An 18,126-nucleotide genomic window follows, 5' to 3' on the forward strand; every position below is an offset into this window, starting at 1 on the left:
ACTACTGACATTGGACATCTACTGCGAAGGCCAGGAAGAAATGGTCAGGAGACAGAGCCACACACAGTAAGAGCTCACCCACCTAGTGTGTTACATCAGGGAGCCAAGGATTCTGCTGTTAGCTCCTGTACTTCCTAGATGTGTGACATTTTTATAATTAAAATAGGAAAAATTTAAAAGTAGTTAAACCAAGAAAAAAAGACCCACCAACTTACATGCATGGAGACTAACTTAAAAGGGGAGATGACCGTCTGGGGGCCCTGAACACCCTACACTTTCAAGAACACACTCAGTTCTGAGTTCTGAGTGAGAAGGAAGGGATACGCGGCAGGGGACATTTCACCCCAAGGCCACCACAGAGAGGCACTCCTACACCCCCCCTAGTACACTAACACCTTACAGTCATGAGGTCAGGTTCTCATAGGTGAAAGACCCCTAACTACTTCAAATAAAACAGTGCTCACATTAAGGAAAAAAAGGCTCTGTGCACATTCTAATGGCTCTTGTTGGTCTCCAGGCCTCTTCCAGCAGTATGAGGGGAAGGGAACCCTATGTGGGTGCCTTCTATGGTCCAGGTACTTACACCTTTCACCTCAAGTCACCTGAGCAAATCCCAGAACAGTAGGGTTGACAGGGTTAAGGCATCTGCACAGGAACACACACACATGCTAGAAAGGTGAGGGGAGAACCCAGGTCCACCGACTTTGGAGCACGCAGCTTTTCCACTACTCAGCATGCTCTCAATCCACTGTGTGTGTGGGGGGGGGGGGGGCGGGAGGAGGACAGGAGATAGACTCCCCCAGTCATACAGTGTATACAACCTTCAGTGATAACTGAACAATGTTTTATCATCCAGTTCACACAGTTTATTTCTCCTCAAGTCAGTTTTCCCAGTATGTGGAGGGAAGCTGCTTCAGACATATTTTCGTTAGTTTTAATTTTTATTGTGCAGGCTTTATATAGTTATCCAGTATTTTAAAAAGCACAAAATATTGAAATCTGTTTTTATTAACATAGTGTGAAATTTTCAGTAAGAAATTCTCATCACAAAGGTGTTGAAGTACAGCAGAACTACTGTCCCTGACCGACAATCAGTGGGACAACTAGAACATGCCCTGTGGCATGCTGTTCTACCTGTCTGAACTCGCTTCTGTGAGCCAGCACCCTTCCCTGTCTGTTCTGAACGGACCCTGGAAGTCCTGTGAGACCACTTGCACCATTCACCATCCCTCCAGAAACTGCAGGCTTGCAGGGTTTCTTTTAATTCTCTTGAAATCGATTATCCTCAATGACAATAGTTCTTCCAGGATAAGATCCAACTTCTACAAATATATATCGAAAATCACACTCGCCAGTCTTTGGGTTCTGAAAAAAACAAAAACAAAAACAAAAAACACCAAGTATTTCCAGGTGCTGCTTTCTTTTCTGGGCTCAGAACCATCTCCCCCGTCCTCCAACCCCTGGTTTGCACCTCTTTCACTTCCACGTGCACTGTTCCTTGCTTCCCTGGCTCGGAGCCCTCGATGTAGAATTTCACACGCATGTATTTCAGCCCATCTTTTACATATTCAATAAAACTGTCAAGAAAAGTAAGTACAGAAGTCTAATTTCCTTTCATTTAAAAATTATTCCTAAGCTTCCTGAATTCAGCAGACTGGGGTACCTGACATGCTGCCTTCGGCCACGTCTCGTCATCTCACCATAGCCTTTGACAGGCTCACCAAAGACACCGATCACCTGCCAAACAAAGACGATACTTCATTTAGTGTCCTAGGAAAGTATGTTCTGACAAACTTAGTGATTTATTTGGGTAAAAAAAAAAAATCAGTGAAGTAGGATCCTTTAAAAAGTGACCACTCCAATGATGAGAATACTGAAAAAGTAAGTTACTGTGTAACAACCATCTAGTGACAACTGCTTCATGCAGAGTGCCACAGGCAGTGATACAGTGTTACTTTAGTTCTTTTTATTATTATTATTTTTTGACAGGCAGAGTGGACAGTGAGAGAGAGAAAGAGAGAGAGAAAGGTCTTCCTTTGCTGTTGGTTCACCCTCCAATGGCTGCCGCGGCTGGCGCGCTGCGGCCGGCGCACCGCACTGATCCGATGGCAGGAGCCAGGAGCCAGGTGCTTTTCCTGGTCTCCCATGGGGTGCAGGGCCCAAGCACCTGGGCCATCCTCCACTGCACTCCCTGGCCACAGCAGAGAGCTGGCCTGGAAGAGGGGCAACCGGGACAGAATCCAGTGCCCCAACCGGGACTAGAACCTGGTGTGCCGGCGCCGCTAGGCGGAGGATTAGCCTAGAACAATGTAGGTTGGAGTGAAGTTGTTCTTATTTCCTGGGACAAAAAATGAACACATGTATTTCTCTACCAAAATCTTATGGTTTAAATATAAAGTACAGGCCGGCCCCATGGCTCAAAAGGCTAATCCTCCGCCTGCAGCACCGGCATACCAGGTTCTAGTCCTGGTCGGGGTTCCGGATTCTGTCCCGGTTGCTCCTCTTCCAGTCCAGCTCTCTGCTGTGGCCAGGGAGTGCAGTGGAGGATGGCCCAAGTGCTTGGGCCCTGCACCCCATGGGAGACCAGGAGAAGCACCTGGCTCCTGGTTTCAGATCAACATTATGCGCTGGCCGCAGGGCGCTGGCCGCAGTGGCCATTGAGGGGTGAACCAACGGAAAAAGGAAGACCTTTCTCTCTGTCTCTCTCTCTCACTGTCCACTCTGCCTGTCAAAAAAAAAAAAAAATATACATATATATATATAAAAAGTACACTAACATTTTAAAGCAGAATTTATTAATGGGGTCTAATACTAAAAACTATGAGATCAAAAGGACTTTTTTCCCTATTGTATTTGTTTGAAAGAACTACACAGAGGGAGGGAGAGACGAGAGATAAATCTTCCATCTGCTAGCTCACTCTCCAGATAGTTCCAATGGCCAGGGCTGGTCCAGGCCGAAGCCAGGAGCCAGGAGCTTCCTCCGGGTCTCCCACATGGTTAGCAGGGGACCAAGCACCTGGCCCAACGTTTGCTGCTTTTCTTAGGCCATCAGCAGGGAGCTGGACTGGAAGTGCAGCAGCTAAGACTCAAGCTGGTGCAGAGCCTATGTGGATGCTGGTACTGCAGGTGGAGACTTTACCTGCTAGGCCAAGCACCACCCCTAAATGACTTGTGAAGTCACTACACACAGGGAGGAAAAGAAAAACCCTCAGTAGAAACAACATATTTAAAATAATTCAGATTTACAGGTGTGAGCCAATTTTTCACACTGGGAAAATTCACACACAGTGGAAACATAAATTTTTGTTAAGTTAAAATGCAAATACTTTGGTACTCTCTCTTTAAAAAAAAAAAAAACAAATTTGATGTCACACAAAAAGCTTGGCTGTTGACTTTGTAACATTTTTCTTATTTCATCTGTGTCTTCAGTGTCAGATTTTCCAGGTATACAAAGAAACAATATGGAAGATGACAGATAAATTTAATTCTATACAGCTGAGACAACTGTAACAACTGTCATAATAACTTACCTGGGCAGATTAAACACATCAGCATCTCAATGTTAGAACTTTCTGTTGTTTTAGGCAGGCAAGGTGCCCTTCAAAAATTTGACAAAATTGAATTTTTTTTTACTTTTTTTAAAAAATTTATTTGACAGGTAAAGTCATAGACAGTGAGAGAGAGAGACAGAGAGAAAGGTCTTCCTTCCGTTGGTTCACTCTCCAAATGGCCACCACGGCCAGCGCTGCGCCAATCCCAAGCCAGGAGCCAGGTGCCAGGTGCCTCCTCCTGGTCTCACACGTGGGTGCAGGGGCCCAAGTACTTTGGCCATCCTCCACTGCCTTCCCGGGCCACAGCAGAGAGCTGGACTGGAAGAGGAGCCACCGGGACTAAAACCAGCGCCCATATGGGATGCCGACGCCGCAGGTGGAGGATTTAACCTAGTGAGCCACGGCGCCAGCCCGGCAAAATTGAATTGTAAAGTTTATTATCCACAGAGTTCTTTGTGGAAGCACAATTAGTTATGATTTTATTTTTATTTTTTTTTTTAAATATTTATTTGAAAGTCAGAGTTACACAGAGAGAGGAGAGGCAGAGAAAGAGAGTGAGAGGTCTTTCACCCGATGGTTCACTCCCCAACTGGCCGCAACAACTGGAGCTGCGCTGATCCGAAGCCAGGAGCCAGGAGCTTCTTCCTGGTCTCCCACACAGGCGCAGGGGCCCAAGGAGTTGGGCCATCCTCCACTGCTTTCCCAGGCCATAGCAGAGAGCTGGATCTCAAACCAGCGCCCATATGGGATGCCAGCGCTTCAGACCAGGGCATTAACCCGCTGTGCCACAGCGCTGACCCTGCCCACAAGTTATGATTTCAATAATATCTCACTCTCTGTGTTTATTCTGTGGAGTTCTGTTTAAAATGCTGAAAAACCTATGAAAGGCTATTGGTGCATGACACAGCCACTCTCCATCTTTAATTGGGTCGCCGCCCACATCTGCTTTGTAGTCTGGAAAGAGTGTTTCTTGTTAGACAGAATTTGGATTCTAACTACGCGGACCTCTTCCTTACTTCCTGCAGATTTTCAACTCTCCTGGGGACACTTTTCCTACCCTGCCTCTGTCTCCACGGTTCCCAGGCTATGCAGAGTCTAGTTAAAGAAAAGAGAGATGCCAAGACCACCAGAGAAACCGACAGAGGGGGCATCCAGAGCCAGTGCCTGGGAAAACCAGGGCAGGCGTCTGTGCGGACAGCGGTCTGTGCACCTGCCTCTCGCCCTGGGCTGGGGACGGCAGTCTACTTCTCAGACAGCACTCCTTGGTCTGTGTGAGGAACAGCCCCGGCATTTATGATGCAAGACTTCCGATGCTGCAGCTCCCCACCTAGGGAGACTCCACCTGGCAGCACTCAGGCCACACTGGCTGGCCGCCGGTCACTGGAAAGCCATCCTATGAAGCCTTCCTTCTGGACAGGGTCCTTTAAATAACCAGCAGCTTTTCCACATACCCATTCCTCCCAGGAATGGCTGAGGCAGGCTGTGCTTAAGAATGGGACTTGTGGGGCCGGCGCTGTGGAGTAGCGGGTAAAGCCGTCGCCTGCAGTGCTGGCATCCCATATGGGTGCTGGTTCAAGTCCCGGCTGCCCCACTTCCGATCCAGCTCTCTGCTTGGCCTGGGAAAGCAGAAGATGATCCAAGTCCTTGGGCCCCTGCACCCGCGTGGGAGACATGGAAGAAGCTCCTGGCTTCGGATCAGTGCAGCTCTGGCCGTTGCGGCTGATTGGGGAGTGAACCAGTGGATGGAAGACCCCCCGCCTGCCTGTCCTTCTCTCTCTGTGTAACTCTGACTTTCAAATAAATACATAAATCTTTTTTTTAAAAAAAGAACCGGACTTGTATCCAGGTTCTGGCTCTCCCACGCACCAGATGGGTGATGGTGGTTAAGTCACTCAATTTCCCTTCTGCAAAGTGGAGACAACGTTGGTACCTACTGCAAGTGGATTTCACGAGACAGTCAAGATGCCGCACTGGGACACGAAGCATAATGCTGGCACTTACTGCACTTGTGCTGTCAATTACTAGTATGATCATGAAGCCACGAGTCCAGTTTTCTTTCTTTCTTTTTTTTAAATAAAAAAGACTAAAAACTCATCATGTGAGATACTGTGGTGTATCCTAAGCATTGAATATTGATGACCACCCACTGAAACTTTCCACACATTTAGAATGAAAACATCCATATCCTGAATGTTCAAAATCACACTGTTTTAAGTACAGAACAAAAGCACAATCCAACTACCACGTACTATACAGAAACCTCACAAGTTTCAGAACTGGTGCCGGAGTTCAGCCTGCTTCCACTCTGTCACACCTTTCCCCCCATCACTGGAATCTGTGTGATCCAGTTTTGAGAACTAACCTCAGGGTGTGATCTGCATTTTTCTAAGGCTTTCCCATATATCTTATGAGGACTGGATGCAGAAAAAAGTTCTTTGAAAATCGTGTAAAACAAGCCACCTGTAAATCACAGAAAAAGGTGAAGCAAAGCAGGACCAGATGAAACGGTGAGTCACACAGATACTCAAGGGAGTTATACTTGCTGTTTTTTCAACCTGTGATGCCGATTCCAATAAGCACCACTAGCAAGTAGGAAAAGTCTCTTCCAGCTTCTTTCACTGTAAAGAGAAAAGGTCGATGAGTTACACATGTGCCAGCCGTCACCCACCTGCTTGCCACCTGGGTGTGTCCAGAAGCCAAGACACAGGCTCAGGACCGAAGTGAGTGCGTTGGGTGTGCTCTGCAGCAGCTGCCCTTGAATCTTTCAGTGTACGTGAAACTTGGAGGGTGCTCGGAGCAGGCCCAGCATCTGATTTATTTTGTTTAACACAGTGTTACAATTCTAATAGCCTCTTACTTTCTAAAATCCCCCTCCGGTCCCTTGGAGTGAAAACAACCCTGGACACAGGTCTGCCACCCAGATACAGTGATAGCTTTGCCAACCACAGGGTCAAGGAGACCAAAATCAGTGTCACCTCTCAACAGACAGTAGCTTTCCCAAATGCCACCTCTTCCCCAACCCGAACTCCACCAGACTGGTGCATAAAATGAAAACACAGAATGTGAATTTGGTTGGCCAGAAATATGTGATTCAAGTAACTCAGAACATGAAGAACCTGCACAGATCGCACAGGTGCTCCTCAACTTACAATGGGGTTACGTCCTGATTAAAACACCATGAACTGCAGAGTGTACTGTACACTGGAGGGGTACAAAACACAGCTTAGCAACACAGCACACTGCAGGGCGTTGGCTGTTTCCCTCCGTCGTGAACCCAGAGCTGCCTGGCAGCTGTGCTCACTGCCTCGCCCAGGGCTGAGAGATCCTCTCACGGTCTGGGAGAAGATCCAAGTCCACAATTTAAAGTATGGTTTCTCCTGAATGTGTATGGCTTTTGCACCATCCTAACGTCGAAAAATGGTGAACTGAACCACTCTAAATCAGGGAATGTCTGTATTTTTTTTCCACACACTAATGTGTGCATATGGGTTAAGCAGAGAAGAACTGGTAACTAAAGAAATTCCATCAGTGCATTGTTAAGGGACACAGTGTTATATTGACAGCTGTCAGTATATATCTTCATATATTCACAAAGAGCTTCAACATTATTATTACAACTACAGCTTTTTATTGATGCTGAAGAAGTGAAGCACTTCCTAATATTGTACTTATAATTTATTCACCACGCTAGGAATCTAGACTTCTTAAATACAAATCTCTTACAATTTTTTTTCCAGAAAACCAGCAAAATTTTAACACTGTTATTTTTGCCCCCATTTTTCACTTTTGTACAACAAGCTCCTAATGCTTTCATAACATAAACAAGTAGTCCAGGTTTTCAGTACAGGTACTTAATTTAAGAGATGCAATTCAAAATAAAGATAGTATCTGTTAAAAAAAAAAAAAAAAACCTGTGTAATTGAGGGGACTGATCTAGAGAGTACCTACCACCACAGACCCAATCTCCTTAGCAAGGTTCAGGAGTTGGGAAGGGCTACATGTGACAGCGTCTCACTCCATTCTCTATTAATGTCACAAAATACTCTTCAACATATACTAACAAGCCCCAGTTGAGAGCACAATCATGTGACTAAGTAGCGTATTTGTGCCTATTACCCAACAGGCCACTGGCCCCAACACCCTGGACTGCTGATCCTCTCCCAACATTCAGCTTGCCTTGCTATTTAATCATTTCTCTCCAGGCAGCTCCTGCACACCTACTCTGTTAAAGCCCTGTGCTGAGTGTTACTCATGTTCTACACATAAAAATTCACATCTGAGGCCAACATTGTGGTGCAGTGGGATAAGCCACTGCCTGTGACACTGGCATCCCATACGGGCACCAGTTGAGTCCTGGCTGCTCCATTTCCTATCCAGCTCCTTGCTAATGTGCCTGCTAAAGCTGTGAAACATGGTCCAAGTACGTGGGTCCCTGGTGCCTACACAGTAGGACTGGATGGAGTCCCAGGCTCCTGGAAATAACAGAATGGCCCTGGACAGAACAACACTGGAGGGACTGGAGGGAAGGCTCAGCACGCTCAGAGGACGGGCATGCTGGAGTGGACGTGAGTACCAGAGGCCAGAGAACACTGTTTACCAAAGCCGTAAAGAGCCACACAGTCACATCACTCAAGAGTAGGGTCCCCCGACAGTGCTAGGGACAAAGGGAGCGTGTAACAGATCAGTGCACCTACCACACTGAACGGCCAGGCTACAGCGGCAGTGCCAGACCTACAGAGAGCGGCTGAGATGAACAGTCCATGGGAACGTGGTGCTGCCACGTGAAGGCTGACGGCAGCTGACAAGGACGATGCTCAGTTGTGTAATCATTAGAAATTATCTATGGGTGATTCGGTGGCTGCCCCAGTTTCTGGACCAGAGTCACTGAGACCTGGAGCCCACTCGCCACGGCCACCTCCCTCTGAGGCACTTGGACAAGTGCATACGATGACTCACCGGTCCTCCACTAAAGGACCTGCAGTCACAACGGCACCCAAGGACCCAGGCCGCAGGGCTCCCCTGTGAGGAGTGTAGGGGGCCACGGCACAGCATCTGGCTTGTAAAGTGTTCACAGCTGAGCTCGGGGACTTGCCCAGTAGTCAATTCCCTGATTTCCGAATGTGTGACTGGAATGGAGTATTCAGTAACTCGAGTTTCTCTGGAGGCGGGTGAAGAGCTATCACAGTGGGAAAGTCTAACAGAAGCTTCTGAAACTACCACCTCCAACCCAACCTAGACAGCAAATCAAAATGCATCGCTTCTACGGGGCATGCCAGAGACAGTGCGACTCCTGGAGGGCTGTAGTCCCCACCGTATTCTCACGTCAATCACCAGTCTTCCACTGACAGAAACCCCAGGAAGAGGCCAGAGTGACAGTACTTCAGCGCGCACTCAACCAGCAGTAGCTGCAACCCAGGTGCAAAACCAGATCCTGCGACTTCCCGGGAGCACAGTAACACGGCCTCACGCGCTGGGATCGAGCCGGAGGGCACTGAGAAGGAGCAGACACCAGCGTGTATCTGTGGTCTTGCTTAGGACTGCGAGTTCTCTCATCTCATCATATACAGTCCTAAGGGACTGGAGCCTTCTGAACCTGGGCCGCCACAATCGGCACTGGCCACCCATGGCTGTGAGTAGCTTTAGATGAATTTAAATAAATAAGATAAACTCAGCTTGCTGGAAAATTCAAGTGCCCAGCAGCTGCGTGTGCCTACCAGACTGGACAACGCAGACAGAGAACATTCCCGTCACTGTAGAGAGCATCTGGACAAGGCTGCTCTGGACAGCTGGCAGAGTATGGACGCCATCGTCTTAGAGTCCAGAAGCAGTAAGGGGCAGTGCACTGGAAGGCTGGGTAAGACGAGTGCCCCAAGAGGGAAAGGCGTGCCTGTGGAGACGCAGAGGCCCCCTCGCCCACCACATCAGCCGGCCTTGTAGAGGGCCCTGGTCTGAGACGTGCTAGGGTGTTCCACCCCAAGTAAAGGGGAAATCGCATCCTACCCTTCCCACCACAACACGTGTAGGGCCTCCTTGGATTCTGGAGCCAGCATCTTCCACATCCGGGAATACTGCTCCCACCGACTGAGTGACGGGAAGTCTGTCACCTCTGAACGGGGTCCATGTCAGGAAAGGACTCCGAAGAGCCCAGCCTGTCATAAAACAGGTGACCGACGCACGGGCCGTCTGCCACTTCCACTCCTGTCCGCGTGCAGCTGCGCCTTTCATGCCGGATCGCCATCACGAATGAAAATCAGATTGGTTCTGACCCATTAGTAGAGTACAAGACATCTGGCAGGACCTGAGACTTGGAAACAATTTACTAGGAAATGTATCTGTATCGAAAGGACATACACCTTATCTCTGCATGGTATAGGCAGGGGTCTACACTGCTTTCTTTGCTTCTCTCCCCTCAATTACTTTTGAAACGAAGAAACGAAAACTTAAAATACCTGTGAAACTATTCTGGTTTTCCCTTACAAAGTCACATTTCCTCCTGTTTTGTACGTCTCATGACTGCATGTAACAGCGCAGGCCAGGGGTGTTGCGGACACCTTTAATTCTGTGGTCTACGGGGGCTAACTCAGGGCCTCGGCACAGCAGCAGTTACTCAACACAAGTGCACGTGGGTCGACCTGCATAGAGTTCTCCCTACTATGAACGGATCAGCTTTCTCTTCTGCTTAGCCAACTACTCTGTTACATGGACCAGGGCTCACTCAAGCCGAGAGAAGCTTCCTAGACACCGTGCGGACGTGACATGTCACATGACGTGACATGCAACGTGACATTCATGACCAGCACCGCGTCCGTGCAGGCCGCCGTGGGCGTCCACCCCAGCTGTCACTGCTGGTTCAACCCGCCAGCCACGTCTGCATCGTCGGCAGCGGCCGCGCTCCCATCACCGCGGGTTCTGTTACCTTTCTGTGAGGCTGAGACGGCCGGGTCCCTTCCCTGAGCTCCGTGCACGGACACCTGCTTGCTGCTGTCCTCCTCGGCCTTCCGGGGGCTCGGGCACCCGGTCCAAAGGGCCTTCTGGCCGGCGCCGAGGCCAGGTTCGGGCCGCGGGGTTCTCCGCGGCTCTTGCCGCCCCCATGTCAAACGGGGCCCGGGCTTCAGGCACGATCTGTGAAGCACCACGTGTGGCGAAAACCAGCGCTTGCCCGAACACCTGTGCAGCTTCTCCGCACACCGCGCAGCCCGGAGCAAGTTACCGATCATGCTCGCCGCAAGCTGTCCCGTCGGGGGCCGATGCCAAGTGCAACCAGCAGAGCCTCACAGTGCGCCACGCAGCCAGCCGGACACGTGCCTAGGCCCGCGTCACGCACAGTGCTGGGAGGCGTCTCCTACGACGGAACATCGCCCCAGAAAAGTTTATGCTCGCTTTCCCTTCTCCTAAAACCTGACCCCCTTCTACGCTGCCATTCACACCGCACCGCGGCGCCTTCGCAAGGTAACCCGGGAAGCTCGAGAGCATCCTGGGAACTGCAGTGCCGAGCCCTGCTCCTAACGCAGCCGCAGGGCGCGGAAGGCGAGAAAAGGACTACAACTCCCACAATGCAAGGCGCTCGGGCGCGTCGGCCTTCTCAAGGCTCCCAGACGCTCTGCGCGGGACGCATGCGCCGCTCGTCCTTCAAGTACAGGAGGGCGGGGCCGCGCTAGTGAGGAATTCCTGCTTCGGTCTCTGCACGGTCCAACCCGAAGTTTAAAAAGAGGAACCTACAACTCGCGTTTTCCTGACTCTTCTAGACAGGACTGAACACTGGGACATCCGTCCGACTGTGGCGTTGCGGGCCCGTACAGGCCGAGGCTGTAGTTCCCGCATCTCCAGAATTCAGTTTTTTCTTAAGAGTTTGCCACACAGTACACAGCAAGTGGAGCTCACGGAGCATGCTCCTGAGGGGCGTCCTCGGCGTCGGAACGTCGGGGGCGTGGGAAAGAGCGGGACGCGGAAGCGCCCAGAACGCCGCACCGGAAGCGGTGGCGCCCCAAGGGGGCGTGTCCGGGGACTGCGCACGCGCCGCCTCTCTACGCTCTGCGCACGCGCCCGGGGCGGGACTCCGGGTCTCCATGGCGACCGGACGCGGTCGGCTCCTGCAGCAGCACTGGCTTGGCCTCCAGGCTCTGTACTGGCCCCTGCGCGGCCGGGGGTCGGCTTGCGAGAACCCTGGGGAGGCCGCGCGGTGCCCAGGGCCTTCGGGGCTTAGGTGACGGTCGGGGGGAACCGCGGGTGGGGGCTCCGCGGCTCGGGAAGCCTTCGAGTGTCCCTGGCCCCGCCCCTCGGCTCTCCCACGCGTGTTTTTATTCCACGGGCTGTTTCACGCGGGACAGCCGCTTTGTCCTGGACTTGCGGGCGCTCCAGGTTGTGGTACAAGCAGTGCAGTGTCCGGGGTCAGGTCCTGGTGTCGTGCGTCCCGGGACGCGGTTGGCCCCCGCCCACATCTTGGGACCCCCGCCCCGAAGTCTCGTCTTTTCAGGGCCCTAGGGTTCCGAGGGCGCATCCCGCCTCGTGCACGGGGCGACGGCAGGCTCGTCCTCTGGTCTGTGTTCCTGGGGTCTCTTGGGCCTGGACTCCCCGGGGTGGGGTAGGGGCCGGGGGCTGGATGCCGCGTCTGCCTCCGGCCTCTTCCCCGAGCTGTTCCCGTCCCCCGCCCCTGCCCAGGGCCGGCGGTGATGGTCTCCCCAGGCTCCCCTACTTGATAGATAACAGGAGCCCTGCGCATTCTGCCTTCTGATAGCCAAACGTGAAGTGTAGACAAGGATTGGTCCTGGCCGAGCTATTCAAGCCCCCACCCCAGTCTCCAGGGCTGGGTTCCGTGGCCTCCAGGCTCAGTGTCCCCAGGAACCGTGTTTGCAGGTCACAACCCTGTTCCTCATCGTTCTTGATGGAAGAGCTGTAACGCCAGGCGTGCCACCAGCCTGTGACAAGGCGGTAACAGTACTAGCAAAAGTTCTGTTATGTAGAATTAGGTAGGAGAGAAAGATTGGAATTTAAATAGGGCACTTGAACTTTAAATCAGTTTGCCAGTGTTACTAAAACTGGTCTTTACATGGGGCTCTGGAGTGATGAGTCTCTTTTTCCTCAGTAAGCCGGTGCACTTCCTGGTGGGATAGTGGATTTCGGGAGCCCTGACAGAGGCCTGTCATGGAAGCCTGCATTTCGACCTGTGACTCAGGGCTGTGTACATTTCCTTCTGGCAAAGAAAAATCAGCTGCCCCAATTAGGATGCTCGACTGTGGTTTAAAAGGCGGTTATTTTTAATATCTCTGCAACATTACATGTTAATAAGGAGTCAGTGGTTCCTTTTTTACATAACGTGATATAAATATCACAAGCTAAGTATAGCAAAAAGCATATCAGCTTAAATTGAACTTGGTCTAATTTATTTTCGTTGTGAGATTAAAATAAGGCACAGAAGTTAACATTTTTAAACTACTGGACTTATTTAAAACTATTAGGTGAAGATTTGACCCTTAAAAAGGGGTTTTCAAGCTCAGTGTTATTTTAGTCTATCAGTGTGTGTTCTGTAGACACAAGTGTGCCAGAGGCTGGGCATGGGACTTCCTGATGTGCTGAGTGTGTGGCCCTCGGAAGTGTGTAGCTGGTTTACTTTATAGAGGCATTAAAGATAGGATTTCAGTAATGCTGAAAGTTATGTTGATAAGATTCATGATCTTATCATGGTGGCATGAGTAGGAGTGGAGGTCTTGGGGGCTGGCTGCCTCTGTCTTGGGTCTCTTAAGCAGGTCCTTTTAATTTGTCGAATTGGAGCCTTAGTCTTCGAACCTGTGAAATGAGGGACTCTGTGACCTACTGTAACTAATTTTCATTTAAAAATTCATTTGAGAGGCAGAGAGAGGGAGAGAGAATGAGCATGAGTGCTCTCTACCATCTGCTGGTTCACTCCCCAAATGGTCACAAAGGCCAGAAGTGAAGCCCAGAGCTGGGAATTTAACCTAGCCCTTCCATGTGGGTGTCAGGGACCTACCCGCCCTGCCTCTCTGGGCTGTGTCCCTGGGAAGCTGGAGCTGGGGTTTTAACCTAGGCCTTCTACGTGGGTGACACCCCCCAAACCTCGCCCCACCCCCCGCCTCTCAGGGCTGTGTCCGTGGGAAGCTGGCGTCTGAAGCCTGGAGCTGGGGTTTTAACCTAGGCCTTCCACGTGGGTGACACCCCCTCAACCTCCCCCCACCCCCTGCCTCTCAGGGCTGTGTCCGTGGGAAGCTGGCGTCTGAAGCCTGGAGCTGGGGTTTTAACCTAGGCCTTCCACGTGGGTGACACCCCCTCAACCTCCCCCGGCCCCCCCGCCTCTCAGGGCTGTGTCCGTGGGAAGCTGGCGTCTGAAGCCTGGAGCTGGGGATTTAACCTAGGCCTTCCACGTGGGTGTCAGGGACCCCCCCTCCCCTGCCTCTCTGGGCTGTGTTGTTGGGTAGCTAACATCTGAAACTGGAGCCGGGGATTGAAGCCAGACATTGTGATGTGGCACATGAGTGCCCCGTGTGAGGCTGAGTGCCAGTTACTTAGGAGATCTGTGTTGATTGCGGGAAAATAAGGCAATGCGGTAAGTGCTTTAACACCGGCCTCATCCTCCTTCATGTGTTGGGACTGCAGGAGGCGATTAGTTTCTGTTCTAAGCCACTGGTTCATGGTACTTGCTAAGGCAGCCTCGGAAGCAATCCAGTTTGGGAATTCTGTTTTCCTTCTGATTGCTTTTTGTGAGGGCCAACGGAGGAGCTTTTCTGCTGTGGAAATCTTTGTTTAGAAAGCCGTGCGTGAATACGTGACAGGTAGACTGCTGTAGGGGCAGCACTGCACAGCTCCACGTTTGCGTCTCTTCCTGTCTTCTCTGTTCCGTCCTGTTCTGCAGAGCACATTGGTCTTGCCTAACTTGAAAACGTTGGCTAGAGAGTCAGATGAGACCAAAAAAAAATAAAAAAAAATCCAGTACTTTATGCAAGGCACGCATGTGTGGCCAGCATTTTTCCTCCCCTCAGGATCTGGAAAAGTTTACCTTACTGAGTCTTACTCAGATGATCACTAATGTTTATGGAGGGGTTATTGTGCGTCAGCCATTCTTGTTCCAAAGAGAGGAAAAATCTACCAAGGAAAGAGAAATCCATTTTCTACTTGCTTACAAGCACACGGGGGATTGTTGCTGAGAATGACAGATGGGCACTGCTGGGTGACTTGGTGCTTATTGGTGTATATGTATCTCAGTGCACCATGTGGGCAGTAGGTGTTAGGCCAGGCTGTTGTGTGGTCAGCTGAGGCCTTGCGCAAGGGCTCCCCTTTCAGTGTCTGTGCCTTGTACCAGCAGGTTGTGTTTTTCTTGGCACTAACAGCCAGCTTCCGTTAAGATCTATTCTGTGTGAATTTCGTGCATCAACTCCCAGAGAGTTACTTACCTCACCGTCAGAGTTCTGTGGCCCCTGGTTGTTGTCTACATCCTTTTTGAGTGTTAGATTAAATGCATCTGGGGATCAGCCTGGCAGGAAAGCCAAAGGTGGAGAGACTTTTGGTGAGCAAATTACATAATCCTAGCAGTGGTGCTGGGGAACCCAGTGTGTGGGTGATGGAAACTGTGGTTTGGAGTTTCTCAGACACCATGCAGCGTGGCAGGTGGATCAATAACTGATACCTGTGTTTTGGACAGTGCTTAAAGAAGCAACTAGCAAACTTTCCACAGGGCACAGCCGCGGGGTGCTGTCCCCGGGGGTTACTGCGCAGGAGTGAGAGGCTGTGGCCACGTGACTTTCTGTGTCTCCAGATCCCCTCCAGACCACCGTTGAGCATCCCTGCACTTGAGGGTCGGCCTCAACAGAAGTTTATTTTCTGAAACTGAAAAGGACTAACTGCAAACAGTATCATACCCTATTGCACTGAATCTGAAAGGCTGTTAGTCTGTAAGGCGCACTATTGCTTTACACATGGCCAAATAAGATGATGGTCAGTGTACGTAGACTCCATTGAGAGTGAGGTATTAGACGGTGAGAAAACTGTGGGTGAATATTTGGTGCTCCTGTGGCTCTGGCTGCCAAAGCCTGAGTAGGAGCTGGTCCTTGCCCCTCTAAGGCAGCAGAGCTGTGGCTGTCAGTTGTTGACAGTTCTAGTTCGCAAATCTGCAGGTTAGAGGAATTCCATCAGTGCAGTCTTCCAGGCCTCTGTTGTATTATCAAGCTGGCCAATCACTATGGTTTACCAGTTGTCCTTTTTGTTCCCGTAAATGTATTTTACAGCACCTGGTTGACCTACTGCCAGCCCACAGTGAGAGTAGGTATTTACCTTAGGTTGAGAACACATCGGAGTAAGCCCAGTCTTCAGGTTTGCTTCCTCCAAACACTAGTTTACAACCCACTCCTTCCTTCTTCTCCATGCCTGCTTGCTTTGCATAGGTGAAGTTCTGCGAAATCTTTGGCGTTTATGAATCCCTTAGGATTTTGTAGAGGGGAACAGATAATTCACCTCATTGACTGATTGTGTGATTTCAGTTTCTCACATTTACTTTCAGAAAGGGACCAGGGGTCAGATTCGCTGTGGGCCGCGCTGCTGGAAGACCCTGTGCCAGGCACACACAGCACTGTGAGAGGTCCTCTGGCTGCCCTGTGTCCCTGGCGAGGTAAGTAGCAGAGGCAGCCTCACTCTGGGTGGAGCCGGGCTGGGTGGAGGTGTGTGCGCTCCAGGCATGGGGTTATCAGAGAAAGTTAATAATGCTTTGTACATAATGCTGTTCTGAGCTCTCCAAGAATAGGCGTGCGTGGGCTGAATGCATAACACGGAAAGTTTGAAGTGAGTCATGAGCCTGTCACTGTTCTTATTAGAGTAGTTTTATGAAGCTAAACTTCTGTGACAAGTAAATTGAATTGTCCTTTTATTAAAATGTTCTTCAGAATTACTCACTTTTCAATTGCTGAAGACACTTGAGAAAGAAGAAAGAAGATTAAAATGTGTTTTCTTAAAAGCTCAAGAGCCCTCTTGGTTTCTAACTTTCTGTATTTTGAGGACCCGTTTTTCCATGGCAAGATTTCATACTGCGGCCCCCAGCACCTAGACCTGTGGAGCTGTTTCTTTTTCTTTCAAAAATTATTGTTTGAAATTGATGCTGAGACGCCCGGAGATGTGTGCTGTGGTAGCAGGGCACACCGACTGTATTCTAAGCGTCAAGTGGAGCTCTGGAAAGTCGCTGTTACTCTAGGGAGGCCCCCCCCATAGCTGATAGAAGAGAAATACAAACATAAGTTGCCTTCTTCCAAGCGTGGGGCATTGAGCAAGAGATCATCACTAGCTGCACTAACAGTGTATGCACGACTATGTACATATTTTAGCGTGCTTTAGAAAGAAGCTGAAAAATAAGAATATTCATTTAAGCTTAAAAAACTACACTTTGCAAATAGAAGGTTGTGCAATGTGCCATATGAGAAGTAGAGCAGATATGTGTCCATTTCATTCATCCCTCCTGTGCTTGGTGTTATGACCACCACTCACATGTGGTTTCATAAAGCTAGTGGTCTCGTGGAGGGGCAGATTAAAAAAATAGCTGATTCTTAATTGGAATACATAGTGTCAGGAAAACAGTGGATTCCATATTCCATGGTAGTGTGGTAGGCTGGTGAGGAAGGACTTCTCTCTGAGGAGGAGACATGTAAGATGAGCAGACAACTGAGATTGAGGAGCTTGGTGGGGAGGAGCGTACCAGAGAGGGGACAGCAGAGGGCGAGTCGGGAGCTCCAAGGCCGTAGGGCAGGGCCACTGGGCAGACAGGGCATGGTGGGAGAGGGACTGCCGGACCACGGGGTGGAGTTTGGGCTTTATTATATCACGGTGTGATGTAATTTGATTTCTAAAGTTAGCTTGTTTACCTGGCACTCATCTGTAGAAGGAAGGGAGAAGGAGAGACATGGGCAGATTTGAGATGTATGTGGGGAGTGTGGCTGACACCACTCATTCATGAGTAAGATGGAGGTGGGAGGAGAAAACAGACATGGGTAGAAATCCCCAACTGTTGGCGTGAGCAGATGTGCACGTTGGGGTGCAGCTGGGGATGGAGAGCAGTTGGGGTAGGGGCAGAGGAGAGGGTCACAATAATGGCTTTGGACTTGTGACTGCTGAGATGGCTGGGACGTGTGCAAAGAAGGATGCATCTAGTCTAGTCTGGGGCGGGTTCTGACGGGAGTGAGCACTCAGGGAGGTGGCTGGGGTGGACAGCAGGTAGCAACGAGACCAGCGGAGGCTCAGGAGCAAGCTGGGGGAATGAGGTCATTGAGAAGCGACCGAGGAGCCAGGGAACACCCATGAGCTGGAAGAAATCAAGAAGAGGGGCCGTTGTGTGAGCCATGAGAGACAGCTGCTGCATGGACCGGGGTGGTCAGTCCCCTGCTGCCTAGAGAGGGCGAGTGGCAGGAGGCAGTGGAGGGCTTGGTGGCCGGGAAGATGGGGCAACCTCAGAGCTGTTCAGACCATAGACTGGAATGGACTGGGTGCTTATGTTTGTAGCTCTGTGTGTGTGATATTTCACACTGAAATGTGAAAAGCAGACAGTAGGAGGCATGGATGTGGAGGCAGTGGGTGGAGTTAAGTTTTT

The 18,126-nt window shown here is 50.4% G+C and overlaps 2 protein-coding genes across 2 annotated transcripts in view; one reads left to right on the plus strand and one right to left on the minus strand.

Moving 5' to 3' along the window:
• Window positions 1-922: 922 nt before the first annotated feature.
• On the minus strand, window positions 923-11,002 carry TIMM21 (translocase of inner mitochondrial membrane 21). Its single transcript, XM_002713650.6, has 6 exons — window positions 10,468-11,002; window positions 6,107-6,169; window positions 5,914-6,011; window positions 1,664-1,737; window positions 1,472-1,577; window positions 923-1,365 (listed from the first exon to the last, which is right to left on the minus strand). The coding sequence occupies exons 1-6, from the start codon at window positions 10,766-10,768 to the stop codon at window positions 1,261-1,263; spliced, it is 747 nt and encodes a 248-aa protein (XP_002713696.2). The 5' UTR covers window positions 10,769-11,002; the 3' UTR covers window positions 923-1,260.
• Window positions 11,003-11,157: 155 nt separating this feature from the next.
• Window positions 11,158-18,126, plus strand: part of FBXO15 (F-box protein 15) — a 58,827-nt gene continuing 51,858 nt past the window's right edge. Inside the window, exons 1-2 of the mRNA XM_051851101.3 lie at window positions 11,158-11,754; window positions 16,057-16,164. Coding sequence (XP_051707061.3) covers window positions 11,438-11,754; window positions 16,057-16,164 — 425 coding nt within the window. The 5' untranslated portion in view covers window positions 11,158-11,437. The remainder of the gene's footprint in view (window positions 11,755-16,056; window positions 16,165-18,126) is intronic.

The sequence above is a fragment of the Oryctolagus cuniculus genome, chromosome 10, assembly GCF_051225735.1.
Source record: "Oryctolagus cuniculus isolate XC-2025 breed Fujian yellow rabbit chromosome 10, ASM5122573v1, whole genome shotgun sequence".
NCBI lineage: Eukaryota > Metazoa > Chordata > Mammalia > Lagomorpha > Leporidae > Oryctolagus > Oryctolagus cuniculus.